Genomic DNA, 16384 nt, shown 5'->3' with positions numbered 1-16384 from the left:
GGTGGACTTCCAAAGCACTGAGGCTTTCTTAGGGAATAGCAATAAGTCCCTTTCTACCCAGGAAGCTCATCCGCCCTCACCTATAGCCCCAGCCCCACCTCCACCATTATTTCCACAGCCTTTCCCCCTCTGTTCTAGTGAAAAACCAGTGTTTCTGTGAAGAAATAACACCTTCCTCTTATCAGTCATTTATACTTTACTGTGAAGGAGTCAGTGGCAGTTGCTTTCCTGAGAGCATGCTTTGAAGGACAGGGAGTGAGGGTACTGTGGCTCTCTGACGGGGGTGGGCAGCTGGTGGGGGTCCTAAGATGCGTAGTGGAGGGGGAAGCTGAGGCACTGAAGACAAACTCTGTGCTTATAAAGACTCTGGGACATGGGTCCTAGGCCAATTCTGAGCTATATGCAAAGAGTCAGGGTTCCTGTACACACCCTATCAACCTGGAACTGCTACTCCTATTTGTGACCTTGGATGTGTATTTGTGGGCAGGATGAGAGTTTGAAGACCCTGGAAACAGTTCCAAGTATTTCCAGCCATAAACCACCTTCAGACAAAGGTTCTTCCAGCATCCTAGTTGTTCAAGGTGAGCTAACGGAGACAGAAATATGACAATGCTTTCTAGGGCCCCTTCAGGGAAAATTCATCTCTTCCTCTCTCACACCCTTCTTAGCACTTATCACAGTCTCTCTTGATTCAGTATTTTTGTGTGTCTGTCTCTCCAACCACCTCTGAGTTCCCAGCAGGCAGGGAATGAGTTATTTCTATCTTTCTCTCTCCAAGGTGTCTAACAGAGTGGCCAGTAAGCATCCTTGAATTGGATAAAGTTGTGACGGAACACCCCAGGCATCCCAGCAGCTTCCGTCCCCCACAAAAGCCTGGCCTCCTGGGAGTGGCAGGATCACGGCCTCACTCTTAGGGCCACTGTATCTGCACCTTCTGCTCTAAGAGAAGCCTCACAGGGTGAGTCATAACCTTGGGTTCCTACGTTTGGGGTAGTCCTTGGACTCCTCTGGCGTCCAGTGTACACTGGTGTACGTTACCTGAGTCACTGAATACCATCCTTGGTTCTCTGTGAGAACAGGCCTATCAACCCCAAACTGTCCTGGCCTAAAACAACCCAGAAAAGAAAGAGCAGCAATGGCATTCTGCTAAATGAAACTGTGCTGCCCTGAAGGTGACCGTTCATAACAGCCAGTGATACGGGGAAGGAGCCACTGCAAGGGCCCTCAGGCTACAGCGCTTCTTGAGTTAATCAACTGGAAATACAAATTTAACTATCTGCCTGGCTACCCTGCTCCAGGGGCAAACCTAGTGTGCTTTTGTGGCTGAACACCGGGGGCGTCAGTGGCAAAGCTGCACGCAGGCTGAATGCACTGGGCGCCTACTTTGACCTCCATTTCCCCACCTACCTCCAGTGAGGGACTGGGCCTTGGGTAGTTTGGGGTCTCCACTACTGTTTAGGGATCGCCTTGGCAGCCCTGACTGGTCTCTCACAGCACTAGGGGACTGGCAGGCTCCGGGGCGACTGGGGGAGTCTGTGTGGGCCTTGGAGGATGGCTGGGGATCTGCCTGTTGCTCTGAGGGCTCCTGCAGGCTAAATGACCCTTTTGAGCCAAAGCCGGTCAAGCCTGGAGCAGCAAGAAGCATTTCTGGCCTAACTGCTCCTGGACCAGGCTGCAGGTCAGATTACTCAAGGGGGGGCGGGGGGGGGGGAGAGGGCAGGGCTGGAGTGGCTCCCAGAAGCAGCTAAGTAAATACCAACTTGCCTCATTCCTTTTCTGCGTGGTTCAGCCCTGATACACGCAGTAAGCTTAGACAGGTTCAGGTTTTAAATGCAACACTTCTCTGTCCTCTCTTTTTCTTCTTTCTTTATCCACTGCATTAGTTTTCCTACTGACTCAATGTTTAAATAAAGAGACAAATTCATGAATTATGCTTCATCCTCCAATAAAAATCATCTCTGTGGTTTTCAGTCTTCTTATAGATACAAAGGCTTTACATAGTTGCCTGGGAAAGTACCAAACTGCCTTGTCCTTCTTGAAGTACCTATAAAAAAAAAAAAAAAATACACACAATGAGAAGACTCACCCATTTGAGTTCAGAGAGAGTCCTTGGTAACAATCCTGCAGCTTGTAGAAGGGCATTTGGTTTCCAAATCACTTTCCCCTATCTTATCTCATTTAGGCTGCAGAATAATGCTGGGTGATAAGCAAGGCGGGCATTTCTAACACTCCCATTTTTTTTTTCACAGAAACCCAAACTCAGAGAGACAGACTTTGAACCCAGGTCTCTGACTCCCAGCCCATTGCTCTTTCCAGTACTTCTCCGTTATGGAAGAATGAACGGTTACCAACACAACAAGGTACTGGGGATTTAGAATTTCTAAACTGTAGGATTTCTAAAGTCCACTGGCTATGACTGCACAGCAAAAGGAAATCTCCCTCCTGAGCCTAGGCCCCAGATTGACTCCCTGTCTTCACTACCAACCTTGTCAGGGTTCCCTCTGAGCCAGGAACATTGAGCTACCAGGGAACAAGCCCTTCCTGGGCTGCTCCACATCCAGCATTGCTGGATCCCTAATCTAGCAATAGTTCCTTCCCTTGGGGTTCTCTCTCTAAAGCTGGGAGATAAGGGTGGAGTGGCAGATAGGTGTTGCGTCATTATTACCCTCTCATTAGCAAACATCACAATGTGATCATTGCATCCTTTCCCCGATTGGCTTGGATAGGGCTTCAGAATCCTGCTGAACACACTTCAAGCAGCCACTATCAGTGGGTTGGAGTTGTTGCCCAAAGTAAAACTTCTAGGCTAGAAGAATGTGTCAAAGCTAAGGCCATCTAAAACAGCTAGCTGAAACCCCAGGGGGATGGTCAAGGAGGCTGCAGAGAACTGAGATGGGAAAGCCCAGAGATGTGCTCATATGGGTGGTGAGCACCTTTCCTGACGGATGAGAAAAATGAGCTCTCCTGGGTTATTTTCTTCATAGTCTGAACACAAGGCCACTTTTCTAAGTGTTTGAGGAATTAAGGAATCTAAAATATTTCCTTTATTTAGCTGCCTGGCAGATGCCCCTCACCCCATCCCAAGTTCTCATAAAAATGTAAATACTCCTGGAAGAGTTTAACAAATCCCTGCTAGCCTGCACTCTAATAGGACAGCCACATGTGGCTCCTGAGCCCTTGAAACAGGGCTGGTCTGAACCGAGCGATGCTGTGACTGTAAAATACATACCGGATTTCAAAAACTTATGTACAAAAAGAAGAATGTAAAATACCTCCCTAGCAATTTTTCATACTGATGACATGTTCAAATGATAATATTTTAAATGCACTGGGCTTAATATATTAAAATGAATTTCACTGGTTTCTTTGTACTTTTTTCAATGTGGCTTTCAGAAAATTTTAAATTTCATACATAGCTTGAATTATGGTTTTTTTGTTTTTTGCGATACGCGGGCCTCTCACTGTTGTGGCCTCTCCCGTTGCGGAGCACAGGCTCTGGACGCGCAGGCTCGGTGGCCATGGCTCACGGGCCCAGCCGCTCCGCGGCATGTGGGATCTTCCTGGACCGGGGCACGAACCCGTGTCCCCTGCATCAGCAGGCGGACTCTCAACCACTGCGCCGCCAGGGAAGCCCCATTATGGTTTTTTTTTTGGCTGTGCTGTGAGGCTTGCAGGATCTTAGTTCCTGACCAGGGATTGAACCCGGGCCCTCAGCAGTGAAAGCACAGAGTCCTGACCACTGGACTGCCAGGGAATTCCTTGCATTATGTTTCTATTGGACTTGCACTGCACTAGAATGTTGCTGACTTTCAGACCTGGTTTCCTTCTGAATAGAACCTCAACGTGGTGAGGACCACAAAACTTCTGCGGGCCCTGGGAGGAGGATGGGGTAGTTTTCTAGGAGGCTGGTGAGGCCAAGGCAGATCTTTGTCTTCCCATTTGTGCTGAGGCCTTGTTCTCACGGCCCCAGTCCTGACATTATTTTGATTTAGCAAAGCTTTTCTAGGGAGATAGGAAAGAGGTGGTCTTTGGAAAGAAGATAAAGGTAAAGCCAGTTGTTTGAGGGGTAGAGTGTCAGTGGTTCCCAGCATTATATTTGTGCCTGAGCAGAAAGAACAGAGGCTCAGGGAGAGACGAGCCTAAGTTCATATACTGGCCCTGCCATTTGCTCCCTGGGTGTGACCTTGGGGCTAGTTACTTAACCTCTTTGGGCCTCAGTTGTTGAATCTGTGGAAAGAGGATAATTCTTGTCTTACAGGCTGTTTGTTGAGAGAACTTCAGTAAGAAAGTATACCAAGCATCTGTTTTGTTACAGAATCTCAAATTCTGATCTTTCTCTCCCCCATCCTATGAAAGTGACTCCTTTAATTAAGCAGGTTGCTTTGAGGAAAGTTATTAGAAGCCTGGAGTAAATGAGGTCTTTGGAATGTCTACACATATGCTTGAGCTTCATGGCAGAAATCTAGGCTCAAGTGTTCTTGTGGTGTTCACAGGCGTTTTAAAAATTAAAATTTCCGAATGTAGGACGGACAGATGCGCAATAGAAATACAGAGGGAATTCCCTGGCGGTCCAGTGGTTAGGACTCAGCGCTTTCACTGCTGGGACCTTGGTTCCATCCCTGGTCAGGGAACTAAGATCCTGCAAGCTACATGGCACAGACAAAAAAAAAAAAAAAAAAAGACAGACAAACAGAACTCAATGGATGAAGCTGGCAACTGCCCTTCCATGCAGTAGGTGTTGGCATTTTTGGTTGTCAGGTTCAATGCTAGCATCATCCACACTGCCCTGAGAGCAAACATAAACTGGGTGGCTCATCGTTCCTAATGGTGGTATAGGAACTGAGAAGGCCCTTCTCTGTGTGTAGAGAACAGTGCTCTCTTCGTGACTCATCACGCCTAGTTCTTCCTTCAATACACAACTGGTAAGAAAAGTATGATGTCACTTACCAACAAACCATCCGTCGTCACACTTTTCCATGACATCAACAATATCTCCATCTCGGAGTTCCAATTCATCATCATTCTGTGGTATATAGCTATACAATGCTTGGTAGCTAAATCTGTGAGAGAAATAAACATTGACTCAAACACTGATGGAATTAAATAATGAGTTTTAAAAACCCATTTCAGCTGAATCAACATTTGGGTAGTGTTTCCTACTCATCAGTGGGGATAAAAGTATTTTATTGGCTATTTCTCTAATAATTTGGGGAGATCCATGTGATAAGCAAATTAAGATTCACAGGGATGGGGAACTTCTGAGAAGCAAGTCCTGATCAGTCCTTTATTCAGTTTCATTTGGTTACCACAGCCAAGCATTTTGTCTAGATGCTCCCCCTTTAAAGTTAATTGAGTCCTTTTCTTAACATAGGGTAATACATGTCGATTATCAAGGATAATCAGAAGTTACTTAGGTCCAGAGACAGACATTATATTCTGGTCACATACATTGGAGAACATGAGGCAATTGTCATGTATATATATAATTTTTAAAAGTACATCTCAATTGCCTCACTGTTTAGCAAAAGTACCTTGAGTTTCTTTACGTGCCAACACACATTTCATTAATTGCTTTTAAACGGGGATGCCACTTTTCTGAAACTCTTGAAAGCATTTCTATCCCAGTGATGTTTGGGGTTAAGATTTTTATTTGCTTGTTAGTTGGCCTTAAGGCAATTTGGTCTGTTCTGACAACAGGCTCTGGAAAAAGCTGGACTACTTGTGAAATCTGATACCTGTTTTGGCAACAAATAAAGGCTTGCTTTCATTTACTCTTTTGATAGATATTTAAGAAGCACCTACTATGCACCAGTTCACAGTTCTGTTTACTTGCTACTTTGAAACACAACAGTAGCAGGTAAAACTTTGCAAACCAGCCCATCATCTACCATTTTCAGTGGATGTCAGTGAATTCCAGCATGTGGGCAAGAGAGACTAGAAACAAGTGGAGTCAGTTCCTAGAAACAAGAGGTTCTGCTCTCTGCTAAAACCAAAGGGGCAATTTAATTTTACATATTTATTCAAATGTAGTGAAACTCTGGTAAATGGATCTGCCCGCCAGAAGGAAGGTCTCTAATGAGGAATTAAGAGTTGCAGATGGATTTCCAGTTGGTAAATGAATACATTTTGATGTTTCTGTATTTGCCTGCTGTCTCTTACCCAACCTGGACTCGTTATGATGCCTTAGGCCCTTTACTGCCGCTGTGGCTGCTTTGCCAGTCTCAGCTCTGGGAGATTACTCCTGTTATCTGCCTCACTGTCTCACCCCAGACAGCGGAGACCGGCTGGAAGCAGTCCTGCAACCTTGCTGCTTGGGTCCCCGACTGGCTCTAATTTTGGAGGGGCTTCATACTGTTTGGACACGGTTCCATAGAGTCCTTCCCCCACCTCTGAGCAGAGCTTTAATTTTCCTCCCCTCCTGCCCCTACTGCCATGTGTAAGGAAGGGTCCCTGTTCCTGGCCAGGCTAAACTCCCTTCCCTGGGCTATTTCCTCGACTTAACGTCTTCTCTCTTACATCTTTCGATTCTGTTAACTCCTTCTCAAGTATAGATGTGCTTAAGCCTCTGCATCCTAAGAACAACTCCCCCGTCTCTGCTACTCCCTGAACCTACAGCCTCCCTGTCGCCCACTCCGCCCACTCACCATCGCACAGACTCATCAGCCCTCTGTAACACAGGGTCTGCCTGCAGCAGCGCTGTCGTTGCAGAGGTCACCAACGATTTCTCCAGGTGCCACCTGGAGGACATTTCTCGTTTCCTACCCTCCTCGCCTCTCTGAAGCAGGGGCACCACTGGCCACACACTGCTTGCTCTGTGGCACACACGTGAGTGCTCCTAGACCCTCGCCTGTGTCTCCTGCTGTCTCCTTTGCTGGCTGCTACCCTGTTGCCTTAAAAGTTGGTTCCCCAAGGATCTATCCTCAGTTCTCTTCTCCCTTTCTCCCAATCTCCTCGGGGAATCTTATATTCTTATATAATCTTATATTCTTCCATGCACCAGAGGCCCACTCTTTCCTAGCTCAGGCCCTCACCACTTTTTTGCTGTATTCATATCTCCAAACCACTATCTTTGTCCTTCGTCTCTGAAATCCACTCTCCACTCTGTTGACTGATGTATCTACCTAAAACGAAATCCAATTCATGTGTTCCTCTTTTTTTTTTTTCTTCTGGCCACGCTGCGTGGCTTGCAGGATCTTAGTTTCCCGACCAGGGATTGAAGCCGGGGGCCACAGCAGTGAAAGCGCTGAGTCCTAACCACTGGACCCACCAGGGAACTCCCAAGTATGGTCCTGATTTTAAAAACCTTCAGTGGCTCCTGAGTGAATGCAGACTAAAATCCAAATTTATTTCAGTTGCATTCTACAGTCTGGTCCTAACCTGCTCCTTGAGCTTTGTCTCCATTCCCTCCGTGAACTGCACACCGTGGCCACAGGGGTCTTTCGATGTTCTCCAAACACACTACCTACTCCGGGCCTTTGCGCATTTGCTTTTCTCAGCTGAGAAGACCTTTTACCTCCCTGCTGTAGCTCTCAAATCCGATTTGTCTTTCAATGCTTATTCCAGAACCCCCTTCCTCTGTGAATGGAGTTTACTCCTTTGTGCTTAGAACATAGATATCCAATACTTTTTTTTTTTTTTAAATGAATGGATCAACCCTATTCATTCCTCTCCAGTCAGAATTAACACTCCTTCCTCTACACTATCACAGCGCTAGGAATGAAACCAGTCAGCGCAGCTCCCAGTTGCCCTATACGGCAGTAAATTCTTTACCTCTCTCCCCCAAGAGTCCATGACCTCCTTTATTTACCTGCCACCTATTTTCACGTTGGCTGATGGGAAACAGCCTTAACTAGAAACCCTCAGAGAAGCTTGGAGTGACTGGTTCATCCCCCCAAATGGCTGCCCTTCCCACAGTCAGTCAGTGACCCACTTCCTAAGCCCAACGGTCTACTGAGAACTCGAGAACTGAGGTTCGCCAAGTGTACTTACAAATCCTGGGAGGTTTGACTCCTGTCTGGGGTGACTCTTCGCTGCTGGGCTTGAGGTTGCTGAGAAATGATTAGAGATGATTTATTGTCAGAAGGGGATACCTTGTGATGAAAGTCAAGGGGATGAGAAACAGTGCTGCAGTAATGAACAGATTTTTCGGCAATGTTTATGATCTCATTGCAAACTGCTTCCTGTGGTGGCCCCGAGATATCCAGAAACCCCCATAAAACAGTCAACATGGGGACAAAAAAAAAAGAAAGAGAGGAAGAGATGTAACATTCCAGACGAAGCACATAAGTCCAGGGAAACAACAGAGTTGAAGATCCAGGTTAAAAAAATAGATATTCCAGTAGTGGAGTGCAGGAGGAATCCAGGTGTAAGCATGGAAAAAACAGGTAAGATACAGAAGAATTTGGGATTTAGTATGAATATTTAAAAAAAAAAAAGGCAGCAGCATAAAAGCCTGTAATTAGTGAGTAACTGTTACAAATGGAATAATTACAGGATAGAAATGCAAGTATGTATCCCCAATCATGTACTAATATATTAATTTAATCCCACATGTAGGCAGAGTAGAAATATGGTCTCAAAATTCCTCTGCTTTTTTTTTTTTTTTTGAGGGGAGAGGGTGGCCTAACATCTCTTTCTACTACAATAGCCATATAATTCTTGTAAATAATGGCTCTGTGAGTTAACCAGGCATTACTCCAGTCTAGACTCTACAAATCAGTAAGAATTCTCTTTAGAAAAGCTACAGTCTTATTCAACAGGCATCTTACCACATAGCTCTTTTCAGATTCTGTGAGATCAGGTCCTGCTCTCAATGAATGATGAGAAGGCTGTGATCACCAAGCAAATTATAAGGGAGACATTTTAGCAGATGTAACATTGGAAAGGATTCAAAATAAAAGTGTGAGCAAATACACATACCACACCATCACATTCGATGACACCGGATACTCGTGGCCTGTGGCCACCGAGTTTCCAAGACAACACGGTGGGTGCAGAGGAGAAAATGCAATGTACAGAGTTAGAAGCAAGGTTCCAGGCAATGAAATGAGCAGTTGGGAACATGGCTGCAGTGAGGTGAGAATGAACAACACAGGGACCCCAGATTGGCAGGGAAGAGACACAGAAGGGCTACCTTAAGGAACAGTTATGTCCCTCTGTAACCACACAGGTTGGTCCCCTTGCTCTCAGCTGGCAAGCATCTATGGAAGGGCTGCTGTACCAAAAGCCAGTTCCACTTATTCTGACTGGGAACCTCCTCTGGCAGAGCAGGCTCATAAAAAGTATCAGGTATGCCATTTTCCCGTGTGTATAGAAAGAGCAACACTTTTGAAAAACTCCTTGGTAATATGTGACGTATCAAGTGAGACTGTTCCCCAGGAAAAACCTGCACATGATACTCTCCAGCTAAGTATGCGATCGATGAGTTCTGATATCTCATGGGGGCAGAGCTTGCTTCCAGAAACGGGATGGTGTGTCCTGACACACTGCTAGAAATGAAACTATCACTCTTCACTCACCAGCTTAGGCTCCACATGCTGACGTGGAAATAAGGTGCAATCGTGGCCAAGCGGACCTGTCTTTTAAGTAAGGATCCTGTAGCACAGGCCAGGCCTTCACTGGAAGAATGTCTGGAATTATCTATCCCAGAGAGGATTCAAATCCAAGCTCTAAGAAGTCTCCCTAAATGAATATTTGAAGAGCCATCCTTGGAGAAACCCTCCAGGTAACGTGCAATAATAGTGATGAGTCACAGCAACTCCAGGGCCTTCTAGAAGAGCACTCAGATCTTCAGTGTGTGACCCCCTTGTTTCACAGGAAGGCCCAGAGAGGGTGAGGGCCTCCCCCGAGGTCACCCAGCAAGTTAGTGGTAGACCTGCCTCCTGGATTCACCTACTGTCCCGTTGGACCTTCTCTTTCATCCTCGGACCATTTCCCTCATTATTAAGTGTGCTCACTGACATTATTTTCAATGAGTCCCACAGAAACCCTGGAGACAGGCAGGACAGGGTTTATCATCCCATTTTCTTTTAAAGCCCAGGAAGCGGATGCTCAGAGGGGTTTAGTGCATTCCCCAATGTCACACAGCTAACAAGAGGTAACACTGCCCCACCACACCATCCCTTCCTGTTCGTCTCCGCTGTAAATTCTCATCCATTAGCGTGGCCTGCAGGACCAGCCTTCATCCCAGCCATCACTTCTATACTCTCGTCCTTTTGGAAAACCTTTTCAAGTTCTCCAAACTGCAACCTCTTAAACCAGCGCCCTTGGACTCGGGGAGAAGAGACAGAACTGCAAGGGTTCTGCTCTTTAGAAGACGTCTCAGGACCCACGGGCCTTTGCCAGGTGACTGGGAGCTGACCTTGTGTGGCCCTACTCACTGCCCATCCAGCCTCTGGATCAAGGCTTCTGCATAACAAAGGAAAATAATGACACTCCCAAGCATCTACTCTATGGGCTTCTATGTGGCAGCACTGAGTGGGTGATACCTACAGGCAGATTTTGACTTGATATTAGGTAAAACTTGCTAAACATGAGAGCTGTCCAACAGAAGGGACTGCCTCGAGAGGAGGTGAGTGGTCAGTCCCAGCAGCTGTTCCAGCTGAGGCAGTGTTGACTTTTGCTAGATGGGACATTGTAGAGCACTGCTGCTCAAACCCTAATGTATGTCAGATTCACCTGGGATCCTGTTAAAATGCAGATTCTCATCTGACACATCTGGGATGCATCCTAAGCCTGTTCATTTCCATTTGGTGGTGCCCATGCTGCTGGTCCACAGACCAACTTTTGGGGAGCAAGGCTGCAGAGCACCTCAGTTACCCAACACTGAGATTCTTTGTCTACAGTGTGCCAAGACTGGTGGGTCTGGCTCACCTCGTGAAAATAAAAGTTCTCATAAAGAGAGAAAATATTTCCAAACTCCAGCTGGTGGCCTAACAACCTCAGGTCAAGTGCAGCACAAAGAGAGGATGCAGACAATATACTGACATGACCTCCAGTTTACCAAAGCCCCCTAGCATCTTTCAAATCAACGTTAATCCTAAAGGAGTGACTGGAATCAATCATCTAGCAACTATTTCACACTTAAATTTAAAAGAGTTTTGGTGAATCAGCTACATTAAGAACCACCTGATAGTTTACTATCCCTTTGTGGTTTTTTTTGCTGATCCGTGTGGTATACAGGATCCTAGTTCCCCGACCAGGGATCAAACCCATGCCCCCTGCATTGGGAGCTCCGCGTCTTAACCCCTGGACCACCAGGGAGGTCCCACTGTCCCTTTCTTTTGTAAAGCATCTTTTTTTTTTTAAAGTCGCTTTCAAAGCACATATAGGGGGGCTTCCCTGGTGGCACAGGGGTTGAGAATCTGCCTGCTAATGCAGCGGACACGGGTTCGAGCCCTGGTCCGGGAGGATCCCACAGGCCGTGGAGCAACTAGGCCCGTGAGCCACAACTAGTGAGCCTGCATGTCTGGAGCCTGTGCTCCACAACAAGAGAGGCCGCGATAGTGAGAGGCCCGCACACTGCGATGAAGAGTGGCCCCCGCTTGCCACAACTAGAGAAAGCCCTCGCACAGAAACGAAGATCCAACACAGCAAAAATAATTAAATTAATTAATAAACTCCTACCTCCAACATCTTAAAAAAAAAAAAAGCACATATAGGTCCATTACCTCACATGACTTTTATACTCACCCTTTGACTTGGGGAGGGCAGAAAAGGAAATTTTAAGGCTCATGGAATTCTGAAGATTTTCACAAGGTGGCAAAGCCCCTGAGTACTGAACCTCTCAGGTTCTAGTCACCATACACCACCTCCTCTTGGCTCGTGATGGGATAGCTGGGGTAAGGATGATAGCAACACCCAGCTTCTGCCTCTCCTGAAAACAGGCACTGTAACTTTTCTTGAATACTTTTTCTTTGTGTAAAAGGTCCAGTGTGCAGTAATGGATATCATCCAATCATTAACTCAAGGAGCCGCAGTTCTGAAAAGGGATCCTGACCCAGCTAATACCCTCCTTGGACTCAGGTCATATGCAAACCAGAGGATGATCGTCACCGCAACCTTCATATCTAGACAAACTTAACATCTAGTACAAACTCAACTCATCCCTGAGAGTCACCTTGTTGCTTACTTAACGTCTGTGGAATAAATGAAGACAGCAAGAAGAATATTTATCCTGTTAGGGAAGATTCAGTCTCTCCCTATTTGAAATGCATTCCTTAGATTTAAGCCAAACATCTCATACAGCGGAAACGTAAACCAGTTTTTTTTGGGGGGGAGTGGGGGTGGGTGGAGTAGAGGTGGGTACAGCATGTGGACCTTTGGTGGAGGTGGAAACCATTGATATCCATTACAGGGACTCGCCCTTCACTTTGAAGGCTGTTTACTTTCAGACATTTTTTCCCTCTGGACGTACGTCTTGTCTTTCCCTGGTCCCACTTTCTAACCATATACAGCTTTATATATCTCTTCCTCTGAACTTATCCTATCCAATACGGTAGCCAGTAGCCACATGTATCTACTCAACACTTGAGATGGGGCCAGTATGAACTGTGCCATAAGTGTAAAATTATTTACACTTTTTACGAAATTATTTTTTACAAAATTATTTCCCAAACTTAGTATAAAATGTAAAATAGCTCAACAAGTATCCTGATTATATATTAAAATGATACTATTTTAGATATGTTTGGTTAAATCAAATATAACTAAAATTAATTTCACTTACTCCATTTTACTACCAGAAAATTTTAAATTACGTACGCGACTCACGTTATATTTCTGCTGGCAAGTGATGCTGCCAACCCGTCCCGGGTCTTAGTGTACACCCTTCTTTAAGCCTAAAAGTGGACAAAGTTCTAACCAGGACCTCAGCCAGGGCTGGGGATAAAGGGACTATTATCTCATGCTAAGTACACTTCAGACTCTTGGAAATACATTCCAGTTTTTCACATGTTTAGAAAAACAGCCACCAGCACCCCCCGCCCGCCCCACTGCACTGCCCGGATCAACAGTAAGCAGGTGATAGTTGCTGATCCAGAAACAGCTTTTCTTCCATATTTGCACACAGAAACACAAGTCGGCCCTCTTGGCCTGGAGCTTTTGTTTCATTCTTCCGAGTGAGCAGCCCTTCCTGTGTCCTTGCTCTGTGGCCCTGCTGCCTTTCTACCTTCAGTTCACAGCGGTCCCTCAGAAATCTGACCCTGCATCCCTGGGGCTGTTAATCCCTCTGGATCCACAAAAAACACCTGGTGCTCCTGTGAGTTACTAAGCATTCTCTTCCAGCTCTGGGCGTGTGCCAAAGCCTTGAAGCCCAAAATAAAATGTCCCCAGGCTAGAGGCCATCAGGAAGTCCTGGCGACGTGGACAGCGCAGAGGACTCCACCTCCACGTGGCCCCGAGCCCCTCTAGAAGCGGCACAAGTCTCTGCTCTCCCAACCTGCGTGCATCTCTCAGAGATGGCGTGCCTCTGCTCATCACATACCCCAAATCTCTTCTCCTCAGACCTCACCTCTCTGGAGACCCACACTGGCCTCCCAGGGGACACTGGACTGGGAGGGAGGAAACTGGGTTCCAGGACAGGGTCTCCCAGTAATTTATTGATTTTTGAGCAAAATGCTTAACTTCCTTGGATTTCAAGTTCTTAGGAAAATAAGAGGCTTTGGCATGATTTACATAAACATCTTTTTTGGCTCTAAAGTTCTAATGTAGTAATGAGACTGTGCTCGTCCTATGAATTGAGAACCAGGGCTGGGCAAGGCTGACCTGGCTTAAGGGGGCCAGCACTCCACTCACTGCCCACTGGACATGGGGTGGAGGGCGGCTTTGACTGTCGCCTCCGGGTGGCTGGAGAGCTCACCTCTGGCAGTGTGGGAGGCGAGGAGCTGCCCGGCAGGTCCTGCAGAACAGTCTGACTCCACTGAGTTTTCCTCTTGCATTTATTAAGAAAAAGATCCCAGCTTACGTATAAAACTAATTACCACCAATTAGTTCAACTGCTTACCGCCTAGACTCAATCTCCTTGCAGATCGGTCCACAGACAACACATCGGCGTTGTTGTGATGTGAATCTGATGACAGCACTAAACTTAACACGCTCAGCCTTCTCATAGTCTGTGGCGGGGTATGTTTCTTTCCCAAAACAATCAGACGAGTGATGGCAAATATGTATCCAAGTATGAAGGAACCAAAAGCTTTCCAAGAGGATGCCTTTGTACTCGAGGTGAGAGAGAATAACGAGAAGCACTGATTTACAGGGTGCAAATTCTAAATGTTCTAAATTCTGGATTTGTATAACCAAAGTAAAAGAATTCTTCCACCTTCTACTTTCTTCTGTCCCCCAACCCCATCTTCCTCTCCTAGGTGGAATGGAGTAAGGAGGATAAAATAAACTACTTTTGTTTCTTTTCCCTGTCAGCAAGTATTTATCGAGTCCCAGCTACTGGCTCTGTGCTAGGTTCATTCATCTCCAGGAAACCTCATTTCATCCTCATAATAACTCAATAAGGCAATCAGTATTTACCTCATCTTACAAAACTAAGACCCAACATGTCAGAGTTGGGAATTGAAGCGCCAGGATTGGAACCCCATTCTCTCTGACTGCAGGTTCCCTGCCCTCCCAACACACCCTGATCTGCCGGGCTGTGCTCTGCCAGAGGGGAAGACATCAGAATAGCTGAGGGAGGTGCCCATCAAGAGACCACCTTAAGTCGCCCCGCACTCTGCAGCTGGCATGAGCGTTTCTACTGCAATCCTCCATTTCTCCTAACACCTTTGTAGGGGTGGACACTGCAACTGCAGGTCTTAGTTCCCTGCACCTTAGGTGTTGAGCGCATACCTGCTGATCATTTTTCTAAGAACTGCAGCCAATGTCTCTCCATCCTGTACACTGTTGAGCACCCTCTGTATATATTGAGAGGTTTCCCTTCTGAGTGAGTCAAAGGAAAATGTTTCCCCTTATTAGGTGGGTATTTTAACATTTTTAATTTTCTTTTTGTTCTTGTAAGTTGCATCACATGCTTTCCCTTCTACTTCTGATTTCCATGCTCAAAGAGGGCCTATGCCTTTGTTCTTACCTTTCTGGGAACTAACCTAGTTTCCATGCGGTAAGGGATGTTCCCTCTGAGTTCACCAAAGCACATCTTCCTGTCATCTTTCCCTCTCTCCTCTCCTTTCTCTAAGGCTGTAGTTTGTTCTTATGCTTCTCAGATGCTTTGAAGACACAGAGCTTTCCTGAATACTTTTATTTAAACGTGATGCCCTCAGATTTTACCGTTTGATTGGCTTTCTCCTCTTTAGGACCCAAACTGACATCACATAGGTTTTGTCACTTTTCTCAGGCCTCAGTGCTGTCATTGTAAAAGTAGAATAGACTGGGGGTTCACAACCTGGGCGGGGGGGTCTGTGGACTCCTAGGGAGCTCTCAGAATGATTCAGGTGTGAATCTCCTAAAACTTTATGCAAAATTGTATGTGTGCCACCCTCTTTCCCAAACAACTGGCCTAGAGTCCTCAGCTAACCTCAGGTTCTCAAAGGTTCTGTGATCCAGAAAAAGTTATGAGTCACTGGAGTAGATGATACTTAAAGATTCTTTTAAATTCAGAAATTCTGTGAGGATCTCTCACTCAGTTGTAGGAGCTCTTAACAACAAAGTCTGGATGCCAGTCTGCAAACAGTGCTATCCTGGGGAAAGCTCAGAAAATATTTGATGATGCTAATGGTGGAGATCTCCCAGATGATATTCCCCTTCACTTTCTTGACCAATTGTCCTAAACCTTCTTGGCCAAAATTTACACGCAACAAGATCCAAGAACTTGGTTGATAATTCTGAACTCTTGGGCATTTTGGATGTGTTTGTGCATATGTCTTTGTCCAATTGGTTAAGTTGTCCCTCGAAAAACAAAAGGGAAAGCTTTTGTTTTTCTGTTGTGCAAGTCCACAGGTCTATCATAAACCCCCTCCTTAAAATTTTGTATTTGTTCTTCTCTCTCCTTGTAACTGAAATTCACAGGATTTTTAGCTGATCATAGAATATCAAAGCTAACAGGAAGTTATCTTTGTCTGAATCTTTTGTTTATGGATGAGGAAGCTGCCAGAGAAAGGAAGTGATTCACCCAAAGACACACAGCAGGCTCATGGCAAAGCGGGAGCTCGAGCCCAGGAATCCTGACCTGCAGTGCAGCACCCTCCCCAACGATCCCGGCTTCCCCTAACACTCCCTACCTCTCATTCACCCCTTTCTGCTGTTCAGAGACCACCACGAGCAACCAACCCAATGTCTCATCAGCTTGGGAGTCTACAAAGGAGTGAAAAGTCAAACCCTTTCACAGCTGCAGAGATGGGGGCAGTGGGCTGGGCTGGACAGGTGACTCAGGAGAAGGAAAGCA

General features: G+C 46.1%; 1 protein-coding gene across 15 annotated transcripts in view; it reads right to left on the bottom strand.

Annotated features, from left to right (window-relative positions):
* Positions 1 to 1010: 1010 nt before the first annotated feature.
* The window catches only part of SORBS1 (sorbin and SH3 domain containing 1), a 239490-nt gene continuing 224116 nt past the window's right edge, over positions 1011 to 16384 (bottom strand). For 14 of the 15 annotated variants that reach the window (XM_082854122.1, XM_082854125.1, XM_082854126.1 and 11 more), the window contains 3 exons: positions 7990 to 8048; positions 4948 to 5060; positions 1011 to 2044 (listed from right to left, as the gene is read on the bottom strand). In XM_082854122.1, the coding sequence (XP_082710248.1) occupies positions 1977 to 2044; positions 4948 to 5060; positions 7990 to 8048 (240 nt within the window). In that variant the 3' untranslated portion in view covers positions 1011 to 1976. Of the gene's footprint in view, positions 2045 to 4947; positions 5061 to 7989; positions 8181 to 8768; positions 8829 to 16384 lie in introns of all 15 variants that reach the window. The other variant, XM_082854120.1, reaches the window with a different exon arrangement.

The sequence above is a fragment of the Leucopleurus acutus genome (genome assembly GCF_964270905.1).
Source record: "Leucopleurus acutus genome assembly, chromosome: 14".
Lineage (NCBI taxonomy): Eukaryota > Metazoa > Chordata > Mammalia > Artiodactyla > Delphinidae > Leucopleurus > Leucopleurus acutus.
This window is presented reverse-complemented; position numbering and strand designations above follow the sequence as displayed.